Source organism: Podarcis melisellensis, assembly GCF_964234715.1.
Source record: "Podarcis melisellensis genome assembly, chromosome: 3".
Lineage (NCBI taxonomy): Eukaryota > Metazoa > Chordata > Lepidosauria > Squamata > Lacertidae > Podarcis > Podarcis melisellensis.
In genome coordinates this window covers 78658887-78674014 of record NC_138530.1, presented here as the reverse complement: position 1 = coordinate 78674014, position 15128 = coordinate 78658887, and the positions used below count along the sequence as shown (strand labels likewise).

The 15128-nt window shown below is 39.4% G+C and overlaps 1 protein-coding gene and 1 long non-coding RNA gene across 5 annotated transcripts in view; one reads left to right on the top strand and one right to left on the bottom strand.

Annotated features, from left to right (window-relative positions):
- Positions 1-239: 239 nt before the first annotated feature.
- Positions 240-15128, bottom strand: part of BACH2 (BTB domain and CNC homolog 2) — a 237272-nt gene continuing 222383 nt past the window's right edge. For all 4 annotated transcript variants that reach the window (XM_081906998.1, XM_081906997.1, XM_081907000.1 and 1 more), the window contains exons 5-6: positions 8589-8795; positions 240-7247 (exon numbers count right to left, since the gene is read on the bottom strand). In XM_081906998.1, the coding sequence (XP_081763124.1) occupies positions 6765-7247; positions 8589-8795 (690 nt within the window). In that variant the 3' untranslated portion in view covers positions 240-6764. The remainder of the gene's footprint in view (positions 7248-8588; positions 8796-15128) is intronic.
- Positions 11645-14393, top strand: LOC309367598. Its single transcript, XR_014167248.1, has 3 exons — positions 11645-11861; positions 12893-13186; positions 13984-14393. It is a non-coding gene; the product is annotated as an uncharacterized lncRNA (long non-coding RNA).

The window sequence follows — 15128 nt, the reverse complement described above, 5'->3', positions numbered from 1 at the left end:
GAGCTAAGTGCAGGGTGAGGATCAAAGGAAGACAAACTACCACAGAAGGAGCACAATGCGTTCCTCCACCAATGGAACTATGCCTCTCCTAACACCCTATATACCCCAGAAGTAATTTCTATTGAATTTACTGGGGCTTACTCCCAGGTAAAGGGGTTAGGACTGCTGCCTTAGCCACCTTTCAGATTTGCTTGCTTTTCAATGAACGTAACATTAAATTCAGAGGCAGAGATCTACAATACGTAATGATATGTCTTTATTTCATCAACAGAAATGGTGTCTAGACAAAATTCAGTTAACACTATCAATTCAAATGAATGGAAAGGGTTTTCTTTTTCTTTGCACGATACTGTATTTACAATGAGTAAATGAAGTCTTAAATTTATTAGTTCATAGCAATGCTGTTTTTTTCTCCAAAAAGGTAAAAATTCTTAGTAACAAGGAATAAGCATCAACAGCCATTTCATTTATACAATATAAATCACAAGAAACCACAGTCACCTAGAAAAAAAATAATAGACAAGCTTAAGAACTAGTACAATAAAATGATGCATTGAATTAAGTTACATTAATCGCATAGAATCTGTGTAAAAAGTATATAGAAAAACACCTGATGCAACTTGTTACAGTCATTGACCAGTTATGAGAGGTACAGAGGATTATACAGGTAGATATGTGTGAAAACTGTCCATACTGTCTGACCTGGGGAGGAAGAGAAGAGGGATTGCATCCCCTTGCATACACTGATAAAAACCCTGTTTTGAATATGGCCTCTGAAGTTTGTAAGGCATATAGTAGAGGTGCACTTGTATCCCACTGGTTCTGGAACAAACTTGGGGTGGTCTCCACCCTTGAAATAAAAAGTTGACCCTTGAATTGAATGGCAAAAATCAAGCATCCAAAGATCTCCAAAGTGTTTAGCATAATTTCTGATTGGAGGGATCCAGATATATTCAGTCATATCACAAGTAGTAAATATACAAGTTTCTGAAGCACACATCATCTTTTTTTTGTGACATTGCAAATGTAAGAGCTTAAACTTGCTTTCAAAACAACACACAGTTCTATGGTTAAGTGGGGTGGGGAAATCCCGATTAGATACTCAGGATGGCTCTCCAAATCTGAACTGACCTATTAAGACAGAGGGCTATGGGAAATCCTAGGCTGAGTTTCTGACTCAAAATTCCTTCAAATCAATGGATAACTAATTCCAGAATGAGAAACTGAGTCACATTTCAAACTCTGAGCAATGAAAAAAGTCAATTTCTGACCAAACTGCTTAAGCTTTTCAGTTCCAAAGGTTGCAGGCCTATGCACACTTAGCCAAGAATAAGTTCTATCAAAAAGGAAGCAAACATGCTGCACAAATGTACATATCAATTACCACACTGCATAGGTGTCTAAACTTGTATGTAAACTGGACTTCTATAATAGAGCTGATGTTGTAATAGAGTTAATGACATGTCCAACAATAAAAGGTATTTAAGCCAGTCATAAAATTTTTCTTTTAAGTTTGAGAAGGGAATTTGAATAATTAACGCTCCACCGGAAAAGTGGTTTCCATCACAATGGTAGAACCATATGAGTATTATAATTTAAAACAAACACATATCACTAGTTTTAATGGTGTTTTTTTAAATCTATAATATTGGTGGAGTGTAGGAAAATACTGTAATTCTTTTACACAGCAAGCAATGACATTCTAACTTCCAGAGAAAATTATAATAATTTATTAGTAGTCTACAATCCACCAAACTATAGATTTTAATATACATAAAATTGTTTGAATGGACTTAACATATGTACATGTACAACTCTATTCAGCAGCATCATTTGATGCCTGAGTCTTGAAATAATTCAAATATTATAAATATACATAGTATAAACAAGCAAAAGTACACACACTGATTTTATACTGGAGATAGAAATTAGCTACCACATTTTTTAGCAAGGTTTCCCTTAGGCTACATCAAATCCTTTTTAAAAAATTTTTGTCCCTATCCACCTTCTCTAAATAGAATTTTAAAACAGGTACACAATTAAGCTGATGTAACAAAAATAAGGGGATAAATAAACAAAAAACCTTATTATTTGTGTGTGAAGACTACCTCTTGGAGTCATTGGTTTGAGCTGGGTTGGTGAGGCTTGCATAGGCTTATCAATACTACCCATTAGGCCAGATGCTCAAGGAACACTCTAGCTTCATCGGCTAAACCTACATGTATTATTTTTATTTATTTTTAAAAGACACCCATGAAGATAAATGGTGGAATGAGATTAAAGGCTCTGGAGGTCTCTTTATTTTAGAATTATTCTGACTCTGGCATACAAACCTAAAAACCCCCAAATATATAGCAGTTTGTCACAATGCTTACCATATTCCATCTAGGGAAGAATTCGTTTTTGTTTTAAGAGCTCTGAGGAAAACTGAAATTCCACAGATGTAGCTTTTCTCATCACAGCAATGCACTGACGAGAAAATCCACACCTGCTGAATACCACAGTGTTCAGAACTCCTGTCAGGGGTGAAAAAAAGGCTGAATGTTTTTCTTTCTTTTTCTTAAAAAACCTGCCTATATAAGTATGTTGGGTTTATCAAAGTATGCTGGGTTTATTAAAGCTTTTGAAATTAAAAGCTTGGACATGAGTTGAATGTAACCCTTAACCACCATATTATCAGCAGCTGAATCTGTTACACTAAGTTTTATCCAACGCCCACACTATTTTTTTTAAAGAGACAGCAGTTGCAAATACTAATCACAGTGGTTTGTGTATCCAATGATTTTTTTTTTTTACTTCCTTGGGAACAAAAATACATGGATTAGATCCAAAAAAATAAAATTAAATAGTGCATCTTTAAAGCAGCATATATCCTTAGAAAGACATTGAATAATTTACTTGCACAATATATAAAATAATAGTTTTATACTGCAGCATCAAACTCTGACGCCTGAGTCGTCATATGTTAGGTCTAGAATATAAATATGGGGATGTCTTGGTAACTTGATTGAGTCTTTTTTTTCCTTTTAAACTAGCTCTTTTGTTCCAGAATCAGGTTGCAATGAACTTCAGTTGTATTCAAGGCACCCCCAAGATAACGCGGAGAAACAAATATATTACATAGTGTAATACTCACCTGACAAAAGCAGAAAAAGCCTAAATGAAATGAGGTTTTCTGGCAATACAAAGTATAGCAAAGGCAAATAAAAAGGAGGACTAGTTGCAGACTGGACAAATCTAAATGCATACTCCTTACATGCTCTTTGTATCAGTGCAAAAGCAGTTTCCATCTAGCACAAAACGTCAAACTGAGACAAACCTATTAATTCCTTTATGAATTTTTTATCAATCGAAGGTATTTTCTCCTTCTGCATTGTTCAGCAATGCCTACTTATTTATTTTCCAATAGAAGTTTGGTCGTCAGTTATTTATTCAAATGTGTCGCTTCGTGTCCAGTTCTGAAGCTAATTCTCCTACATGTCTCTCTTGACATTAACCCAAGAGCCACATGTAGTTCTGAAGAACCATACACAATATATAGTCCAATGAAGAAAAATATACATATCAGTCATTTGTAAATGGTGAAAAGCTAAACTCATCCTAAAAAGCTTGAAACGATAGACTTATCTGAGCAGTGGACTTTAAAAAATCAGTTTCTCCAAGAAAAGAAAACGGAAGAAAAAGGTAGAGAGAGGCCCAGCACCAATGAGAGAGCCAGGTCAATACAATAGCTGTGGAACAATATGTTCTGTCAATTGCATTTAAACCACTGGAATGAGGTCAAAAGTACCAGTTGCACGTGAGTTGGTGTGATAGCAAATCTTCATGTCAGAAAGCTAGCTCAGACTTGGTTGAATACCCATATAAACCACAACTAGCTGGAGGTCACTTAAAAATAAAGAAGGCAACAGAAAAAAACAAACATTTGAACAATACTGTCGACTGAACGATTACAACAACAAAATCTCAAATGCAAAAACCTGGCTTTAAAGCCGTAATGCAATTCACATGTAGCTTTAAAAAAAATCTAGCTTCCATCACTGTCCATCTCACAGAAGTTAAGATTTCTTTGCAAAGCACAGAAGGGCTCTGCAATGTCAACTGATTACAAGTCAATCCCCTCATAGTTGCATATCCCCTAACCCCCTAAAGAGCTTCTGTTTTCTGCACACAGAATTGTTGCAAGCTTCCAATATAATTAAATAGCTACAAAGCGAGTCAAGGACTTTCTCACCCCTGCGCCAAAACATCCTACAGCTTGAACTAGCATCCTTATGACATATATAAATAGATGAATAATTAGAGTAAGTTTTTGTTTGTTTTACAGAAATGGTTAATACTTAATTTATATATTTAAAAACATAGCAGTTCCAACCTACATAAGAACATCCCTCCCTTCCTAGTAAATAAATGTGGCACATGCAATGGATACGCCTCCTGGTTGGCAGGTAGGTTGCAGTGAATTTGGAGTACAGAGAAGAAACAGGACTGGCAAGCTGTCTGCATAAGCTGATAAAAAAGAGGGTGTCAATTCATCCTTTAGAAAAACAATGCAGATTTACTGAGTGCCATACCGCTTAGTGTAAACATTAGCACTGAGAAACATATTGTCATAGTTAATAGGGAAACAAGCCTGTTTGAATCACATGGGGTGGCTCAATATGGTTTTACCCACAGAAAAGGTACCAATCTGTAAACCATAGATGCCATCATAAAATATAGCTCAAAGCACCCTGGCACAATCAAGATAGAAAGTCACTTTAAAAACAAAACAAAACAGAGGACACAATCCATCAGGGATAAGGTGATGAGGGAAAAAGTATCCTACAAAAAAACTCCTTGAAATCTTTGGATGTTATGCAAAAGCATCTCTCTTGAGCAATTCCCATCAATCACAATAAAAATGGTGTAGGAAAAGTCCTGGTGGATTGTGCCCACCCATTCCCTGAAGAGTTGTTTCCATGTGTTTGTTGGGCAGATGTTACATCTGAAAGAAGCTTGCCTTGCACAATCACCATGTGAGTCAGGTCAGCTGGAGTTCTGTGAATTTCCTTGAGTTTCAGTACTTCTGAAACTTGTCCTCCAACAAAGTTTCCTCTGAGACAGATGCTGCTTTGTGCTGATAAAAATAATACAAACTGAGGGAACCTGACAGCACAATATTTCTGACACATGGGCAATCACTGCAGAATCACTGCAGAAATGCACGCTTTTTTAGCACTTTGGGGTAGAGATTGCTCTAAGCAAACCTCTACATGTCTATATTACAGGGCCAGTCCTGGAAACCTTTCACGTAGACAGTTTCTCATACGTTTGTGGAGCTGAGTTAGAGTTGAACAAATGCCAGTGTAAATAGTGTAGTGAAACACTGCTGTTAACACCTGCATAACATGGTGTACAACAGAATTACACACTGAGGCCAATAGGACTATTGGAAGGGATAAACAGCACTAGTACGACATAAATAAGCAAGAATTGCAGTGGAAAGCTTAATTCAAACTTCACTGAGTCTCATGGAACTATGTTCACCAACGTAAACAGCCTGTGTCTTAAGCTATAGTTCTCAATATCAGTGACATACACTGGCCACTGTACAGTTTTTAAGGTGTCTTTGTAAGTATCAAACGATACTTGACAAATAGAAAATCCCTCTTAAAGAAAGAAGAAGAAGCAGCGACTTAATATCTGAATTGGGGAAGTAAAAGAAAGAAGAAAAAGACGAATACAGAAAATACCCAATTCACACTATTGGGTGAATTCCATATTTGGCAAGATTGTTATTTCCCTACATAATCATCTCCTGAGTGGTGTTGTTGTTTTTTATATAAAAAATGTTGTTTTACTTAACAGATAACAATAAAAAAGCAAAGAATACAGTATATGAGTTATACTGAAGTCACAACTTCATTTATGAAAAGGGGTTTGATCCAAAACTCAGTGCAAGTGGCAAAGTTGACCATCGCTGTACAGTATTGTGAGAGGATTCAAATAAAACCCACTTTGCTCAAATGGGCACATAAAAGACAGCTGTGCCACAAACACTGTGTATATTAAAATTTCAAATCAGCTTCCAACATTAAACTTTATAAATAAAATACAAACTGAATGATATTGCTGAACCGTGAACCTAAGTGGTGGTGAGAAAATATTAAAAACAGGTACAAACTACTACCTAGCATTGACAAAAAAAAGGAATGTTGGAATTTGTTTATACAATAGAAATGAAAAAAAATTTCCAGTTGTTTTCATGAGAAAAAATTGAGGCATGCAGGGATTTTTTTTGCATATGGATATATATTTTTATATATACTATATATAGTATGTACAGTTTAGTTATAAAACTTTGATGTGTAAAGAAGCTGTCTTCAATGAAAAATTGAACATTCAGAGGAAATTCCTGAGTTAGGGTTTTGTGACATGGGCCACTGAGAAAAAAGCTGCGTTTGGGTCCTCAGAGGTGTTATGTCCATCCCTGTTGAATATTGAAATTAAAATACAATAACAACAACAATAACAACAACAATAAAAAAGAAACAGACAGTGTTGCCACTGTTTTGTTCCCCTGCATGAGCAAGGGATAGCACCATAGTGAAGAAGTTAAACTCCCGCTTGTAGAGAGGAGGGAATACTTAAAAACAGTATTGCTGCTAAGACCACTGTAGTGTGCACCAAATATGTTCTTCAATCTAAACAACAAACGAACGTGGCCACTGGCTGACTGAAGAATACCTTGCTAGGCATGGCGTGAAAAAGGTATACAGCCACTAGGTGTATTCCTTCCTAGGTTGCTCATCTGTTGTACATTTATCAGTCATTTCCTGACAGAAGTCCACTGTCACCGTTTGGTTATTCTGCTCGAGAGGGAGCTCCTGCTCGCAGTAAGTACCTTGGTCAGCTCCATCCAATACTCTTGCCGCTGCGCATTTGTCAGAAATGTTGTTAGGTAGCCAGTGAGCTCCTAGTTGCTGCACTGGGCTTTGCTCCGAACAGCACTGCAAGCCTTCCCCAACACACTGAGATGTCACCACATTTTGCTCTACTCCGGCTGGCGAAGGGTTGATACTGGTTGCTGTTGGAAGATCCATAGGCCTGAGGACAGGGCAGTATCGGTGCAGGTCTTGGATCTGTTCGGAGCTCTGCATATCCCTACACACTTCTTGGGAAAGGCAGGAGAAATTATCTAACAGCTCCCCCATGCATGCTTTCAATTGGTTCCTTTCTGATAAAAGTTTCTCCTTCTCACAAACCTGAGAGAGAGAGAGAGAGAGAGAGAGAGAGAGAGAGAGAAGTGAAAGGTCTTCATTTTAAGAAATATGGTGTATCAGGCTTTTAGAACTCAGAAATAAATCCAGGCAAAGCTAATTCACACATTACACAGAATGATGTGGCAAAACTTTGGACTATACAACTTCAGACTAGAGATGGAGTGAAGATTTGAAGCAGAGTTTCTTGAGCATGTGAGGATCACTGCTTGAATTCTTGTAGATAAAATCAAAAAGGGGCACTGCATGCTAAGTGTAGGCTCCCTGTCCCAACCTCATTTCCGTTCACACCCCAAAGAGGAGAGTAAAAGAACTCATTAGCAGAGTCTCTATACGGCTAATGTGTTCTGCTTATAGGAAGGAGGAGAGGCCTTCCATCTGGGTAGCCCTTGACTTCTTGCTGCTTCAACCCCTTCCCCCAAAATAAGGTTATTTCTCCTCAGATAATGACAGGGTGAAGGGATAGAAGGCAGTAGAAGGAACCAGGCTCTTTGAGGATTCCTACTAGAATGCTTGAAGAGGGCTTCAGACAATTGATAGTACACTCAAAGACCCAATTATTTTTCAGGGCATGCACTAGGAGGTTTGTACACTCCTGCTTCAGACTGCAGTGGTTTGTGTGCATTTGCACACACGTGACATATTTTTATGAAGTGCACAACCATGTAAAAATCCCTCCCCCCTCATGCAGTAAAGTAGCACACCAGAGAGAAAAGTATAGCACAGCCCTCTCTGAGAAGAGTGCAGACAGTTTCTTATTAAAAGGCAGCATTCAAAAACTGGACTTTCTACCATTTGCACTCCATAAGGTGTGGTACACATCCAAAATTTTACCACACTCTGAAACCTCATTCTATGTAATGTGTAGAGCAGCCCAGAGCTCTAGTTAGGTCCATTTTCGATGTCTGTAACAGCCAGGGAAAAAACATGCAACTTGCTGATCTTATATATTGCAATTTCTACCTCTTTCTTCACTTTCCAAAAACAGCTGGGCCATATGTGCTAAGGATGAGCACAGGTAACTGAGGTAGCCCAGAGGGCAAAGGCAGATAAGAAATGCTTAGGGCTTCAGAGAGAAAGGAAAAAATATGGTGACCAAACTTCACCCACATGCCTCTCTTCACTTTGGCATGACCAAAAGATGCACAAAAGCAGCATTTAAATATACATGTAGGCGTGAAGCCCATCACGTGAAGGCACATGATTGCTAACACTAAGCAGGGAAACAACCTAGAACCCTTATGAAGTCAGTAGCAGGCTGCATTGTGGAAGCAAGGAAGGGCACAGAATGCAAAAATAATTAAAACACAAAAAGGTAAAACTCACCAACTTGCGGATTTCACATTCTAAATTCTGAATACAGTCCAGTTTTCTCTTACGGCAACGCTGAGCTGCAATCCGGTTTTTACTGCGCCGTCGAACATCATGGATAAATTCCAATTGCTCTGAGGTTAATTTGTGCATCTTTATCATCATCTGGAAATCATTCCTTGGAAGATCCGTGATTTGATCTACAGGAAATGGAAGTTTCACCTGGAGAAAAAAAGAGAAAATAATATTCAGATTGCTTAATTAACAAAGTATTTAACAGCTGTTTAGGGAAAGAAGATTTTATCCAAAGAGGGTTGACAACATCTATACTAACTGCTGCATTCTAGTCAGCCTGGAATACTCACAGAAGTTAGTGTTTAAGTTAATGTTTATATAATAAAATCAGCAGTGCTACCTCTATCTCTAGGTAATTATAAATTGAACAGGATTCATTTATATATAAGAAGAAACTAGTCTACTTGATAGAAGCTCCACTTGTGAGAATTAGGGTTTTTAATTTCTATAGTGCAAGATTTTGCTATAAACCCTAAAACAAGAACTATTTTCTCATATTTACTGAATTTATTTATGGCTTATGTTAACTGTTTTAGTAGAGAAAGTTCATCCAACTTATATCAGTGGATTATATACTATCCAATTTGACAGCCAGCATATAAAAGGTTAGAGCAAATACATCAATGCAATGGCACAAAAATGTTATGCAAGCAGTTCAGTGACCCTTGAGGTTCACACACTGGCACAAATGTTCAGGATTTTGTTTGTTTATTTAGACATTTACTTCCCACTTTTCTGTGATAAAATAAAGTCAAGGCAACTTACAATGAAAATATAAATGAGAAGGAAATTAAAAACAAAACCAACAAATTAAAAAACAAATAGTATACATAGGCCTTCAAGGTTCCTAAAATGTTTTTCCCTCTGAAAGGAATGAATTATCCTAAGGGACTGAGAATAAAACAAGTAACATACTGCCATTAGATAAGCATATGGCACATCCATACTTGGAATAGTGTGTTTAGTTCTGGTTAGAACTGGGCAAAGTACAGAAAAGAGCAACTAACAGCCCTATCCTTTACATTATTATTTTTATTTATTAAATTTCTATACCACCCTTCATCTGAAGATCACAGGGCAATAAACACACACACACACACACACACACACACACACACACACAGATAGATATGTCAGTTTTCAAACGTAATCTGTTCTGGAAGACATTTCGTCTGCTGAAACGTTCAAAAACCGAAAACTCAACACGGAAACCTCAATATGGAAGCCACATGGCATGTTCGACTTCCAAGGTGTGTTTGAAAACCGAATCATTTACTTACGGGTTTACGGCATTCGAAAACCAAAATGTTTGTCAACATAGACATTTGAAAACTGAGGTACCACGGTGTGTGTGTGTGTATAACATAGTAACAAACAAAGCATATCTACTCAGAAGTAAATCCCATTAAAAGAAATAAGTAAATCCCATTGAGTTTAATGGGACTTATTCACAGGTAAGTATGTATATGATTGCTGCCCGAAATAATCAATATATTGGGAATACCCTTCCTACAACCGAACACTAAAGTCACTATTCTAATTTATAGAAAAGATGGTATAAAAACATTTATTTACAAGAAAGAAAGAATGTCATGGAAAGAAACATAACCCCCCACCCCCATCTCTGCCCAAACCTTTTGTTCTGGAATCAACAGTGGTAGGATTGGCAGCAGGTTCAGGACAGACAATAGGAAGTACTTCTTCAAACAAGGCATAATTTTACTTCCCCAAGACACTATGGCGACTACTATCTTAGATAATGTAGCAAAGGAATAGGGATCCTGTGGCCCTCCAGATATTGCAATGACTCCAACTCCCATTAGCCTTAGCAAGCATGGCCAATGGTCAGGGATTATGGGAATTGTAGTCACTGGCAGAGGAAGAGGCGTGCAGGGGGAGCGCACCGCCCCTGGTAGTGCGATCCTGGCGGGGTGCCATCGCGGCTGCCCCCTGCCCGCGCTGGGTGCCACGCCCCTATGGGCAGCACACCACACCCCTAGGATGCACGCCACACCCCCAGGACATGTGCCACACCCCTATGGGTGGCATACCACACCCCTAGGATGCACAGCACGCCCACAGGATATGTGCCATATCCCTATGGCCAGTACACCACACCCCTGGGACACATGCCAGCCCCGCCCCCGCCTGTTCTCCGCCCCCCAGTGCTAGAGCATGAAGCTCCACCACTGATTGTAGTACCACCTCTGAATGACCACAGGTTAAAGCTACTCCTTGGGAAAGAATCATACAAATTAATGGAGCACTGGTTTCTTAACAGCTATTCACCACAGCTGAATAGAAGCTCCATTCTCAGAAGTAGTATTCCTCACAGCAGTAGACCGTGCAACACCTAGCTCTTGCTCTGAGTTTCTAGAAGCACCTAGTTTGACTATTCCTAGAAATGAATAAGAATACTGATCTAGCAAAATAGATCTTATGGTTTTAGGTCATGTTACAAGGAACCAATTAGTCCGCAAGGTGCCTTGACATCTTTCGTCCTTTTATGTACGAAAACAGCCCACTACGCTAGAATACATCGTGAATGCATCTTTGCTTGTTTCAGTTATCCACAATGGCCACGAGGTGGTGCCAGGCCTTTAAGTTTCACACTGAAAGAAAGACTGCACTTAGAAATGGGTAAACAGAACGAGTAAAGCCTTTATATTCTTTTGCCAATTGTAGAGTTTGAAGAGAACCCAAGGGTCATCTAGTCACAGATTCCTGAGGAAAACTCTTGTTGATATTTCATTGCAGATTTTAGTACTTAGTATGGATGCTGTAATACATGGAGACAGAGATACCTACTATTACTTTAGAAGCCAATTCAAACCTTTCTGCCTGTTTTAATACAACAAATAGTGTGCATGTCACCTGTGCTAGCACTAGGTTTTGGAGGGTGCTTGAGCAAGAAATCCAAACAGGCCCTGGTCTCTCACTAACTCCTCATTGCTATCATCATCACCAACTGCTGCTCGTCTTCTTCATCACCACTGCCACCTGCTTGCTTGCCAGGCAGAGAGCTAACGGACAATGGATGACAGTGCCATCTACTCCTCCTCCTAACATTCGAACCAGCCTGCTGGATCAAAGCAAAGACACATCTGGATCAGCCCCAATGATCAGCAACCAGATGCCTATGGGAATCGTGCAAGCCAGACATGAGTAACAGCATTATCCCCACTTGTTATTCCCAGCACCTGGTATTCAGAGGTACAACACCTTCAACAATGGGGGTAGAACACAGCCATCTAGCCCAGTGTTTCCTAGACTTGGATTGCCAGCTGTTTTCAGACTACAATTCCCATTCTATAGTCTAAAAACAGCTGGAGACCCAAGTTTGGGAAGCATTGATCTAGCTCTATGCCACCATGAATTCACCGTATCCTCTATTTACTCTAAGTTGGTAGCTATCACTACAACTTGTGAGAGTGAATTCTATAGTTTAATTTTGTGCTGGGTGGATAAGTACTATCTTTTGTCTCTCCCAAATCTTCCAATTTTCAGCTTCTGGTTCTAGTATTATCAGGGAAGGAGAAAGGTTTATTTCCCTACCCAGTTTCTGCACACCATACATAATCTTAGGAGAATTGTTTCAACCCCTTGATCATTTTGGTTGCCCCTTTCTGATGTTTCCCCAGCTCAACGATATCATTTTATATCGATATCATGGGAGCCATAACTGAGCACAGTAGTCCACGTGCAATCTCACTGTGGATTTGTATAATGTGCTTATACAACACAGTAAGATTATTATAGTGACAGTTTTATTTTCAACCACTTTCCTAAGGTTCCCTAACATGGAAGCCATCCTTTTCGCAGCTGCCACATATTGGGGTCAACATCTTCATCAAGTTATCCACTATGACCCCAAGATCTTGTTCCTGGTCAATCACTGCCAATTCATCTCACATAAACAAATATGAAAAATTATTTTTTTGGGGGGGTTACCCAATGTGCACAACTGCAAATTCTAACCACTACTGCTGTCTGGGCCAGAGCAAGAGGCAGGTAAACAAACAAGCAGGTTGCAATGATAAAGAAGAGGAGCAGGTCCAGGAGGCTCACCAGTGTACCCCCTGTTGTTTGGGTGTGGGTCTTTGGCAAACACCGGACCATGTCAGCCCCCAAATACCAACCCTGAAAGTTACACATAATGTGGCATTCACTACAGTGTAGTTTTTTCTACATAGGAAAGCACAACTATTTCGTTCCATTTCTTTGCGTATGACATTTGCTCATAGAATTCTACGGACTCCACAGTCACAGGAATGCATCCACACATTCTGCACAGTGGACTTCACCCTCACATCCCACCAATGAAGGCCAAAGATGGCACCGTATCAAAATACACACCGCTGCTGCAGGTCATGAAAGAACAAGAAAAGAGCTGCCAGAGAAAACAATGATTTGTTTGAATACACAGAAGCTGACCTTCGACACAGTGATGTGGACTATTAAGACTGCTGACTAGTGATTATGAAGAATGTTTGGCTTCCTTTTAATGCCCTTTGGACCATAAACACTCCACGTCAGAGGTGAGTAACTGCATATATGTGTGACCCCCCTCCATGGAACTGCAGTAGAGTAAGGACCAGGAAGGAATTTTTTCACAGACATATTGGGCTGGGTCTGGGGGTGTTGCGGACTTCATAGCAAACATTGCAACTTTAGGGAGGAAGAAGCATTGGTCTGGATCCTTAGCAGGAATGGGCACAGGAAGGGCCCCCTTGCCCCATCCAAGTGTGGGATCTCCTTAAGGGATCTTGGAGGGCACTGCTTGCTGTCCAGCTCAGGGGTTGACAAGCAACCATGCCCCCTGCCAGTGACTGAACAAGGTCCACTGGAAGTGGTTCATGTCATGGCAGATCCCTAACACTGGTGCACTGCATCTATCAAAAGAAAGCATGTCAACCAGTAGGATAACTCGTTGATCAATGTATCATGTCCAATGCCTATGGCAATGGATACATGCCCTGTGCCTATCGCAAACCTATATGACTGCAGTCAATAAGGTTGTGGCCTAATTACAATCTAACACCTGTCTTCATTCGCTGTCTGCACAAGTCCCTCATGGCTTCTCTGTGCCTGGGTCTGCAATATACAGTTGCTCTGGAAGCTCCCCCAAATTATTCATTCAGAACAGAAATAGCTGGTGTAAATGAAGTTTGCCCATGTATTTGCTACAGAGAAGGAATGTAGCATATTTGAAATAATTCATTTACAATATTGCAAAGCTCACAGATTTGGCACTTTCTTCTTTCCCTAAAAAATAAAACAAAAAGGAAGTGGTTGTTGCACAGCAGTTAAGATGTGGTGCCATTGTTAATTTTAGATTGGCCATGGACCATCTCCCTATCCATTTGTATAAGCTGGGGGAAAATGTGTTTTCAAGAATCTATCAAACATTAACAGACCTTGAGGTGAGATGACTATAAAAAGAGGATGTATAAAAATAAACTGTTGCTGGTTTGGGTCTTGCACAGTGTAAATAACATCTTAACAAATGATCTGAGATGTTTCGAGATAGAAACAACTGTACAGGCTTCACAATTCCAGTGTGATGTTATCAACAACAACCAATAAGCCTAAAGAGAAAAGCTTTAAAGTTTTGATGTTTAACATTTAAATAGCTGCACAATTAATCATTGCACATTTCTTTCTTCAGATATATGTTGTTTAAAAAACAAATCACAAAACACCCTCCAGATATTTTTTCTTTTTTAAAATTCACAGCAGTGTCCTTCTTGGGAGAATGTACCTCATAAATATTGCAAGTCCAGACATGTGTACCTGCCTTCTAATGTCATTGCTACTCACAGTGAGCTGCATAGAAGGTGACATATAACAATGAGGGATGGTTAAGTTACCCTTATGACACACATACAAAAAGCATGAAATAAAAGTCATTCAAGATCTGGGGATTCCTTTTTCTGTGCATTACTGCACAATGTGCTCTGTAATTTCATGAATTTCACAGGTATAATTTTTAAAAAGAAAAAAAGAAAAAAGGATGGGTGTAATTCAGTTCCTCATTTATTGTGCAGGGATCATCACACACACCCAGGGTCACAAGGTATCCCCAACAGCAGCCAGCACCTGAGGGCTGTGCATTCAATTAAACCAAGTTGCGTAATGTCAACAATGCTATTGTGAACCAGGCCATGGCATGGCCATGGGTGGCCTCCTGTACATCATAATCATTACATGAATGATATGTTCTAGTGTTCAGTTAACACGTGGGGGCGTGAAGGGGGTGCAGGAAAGGGGGAAATGGCAGCCTAGGCTCCCTCATGTCCTCATCACTACCAGCTCCACTCTCAGTCTTCCCATGTTGAGTTGGAAGGTCTGGGGAGGGATTCCTTGTGCATTTGGCAGAATGTGCTTATAAACTGCCATCACCCTTAGAAATGTTTATTTTCAGCTAAATGCACTTAGAAGCCCACTTCAGACCATTTCATTCAACATGGGAAGGTTGGG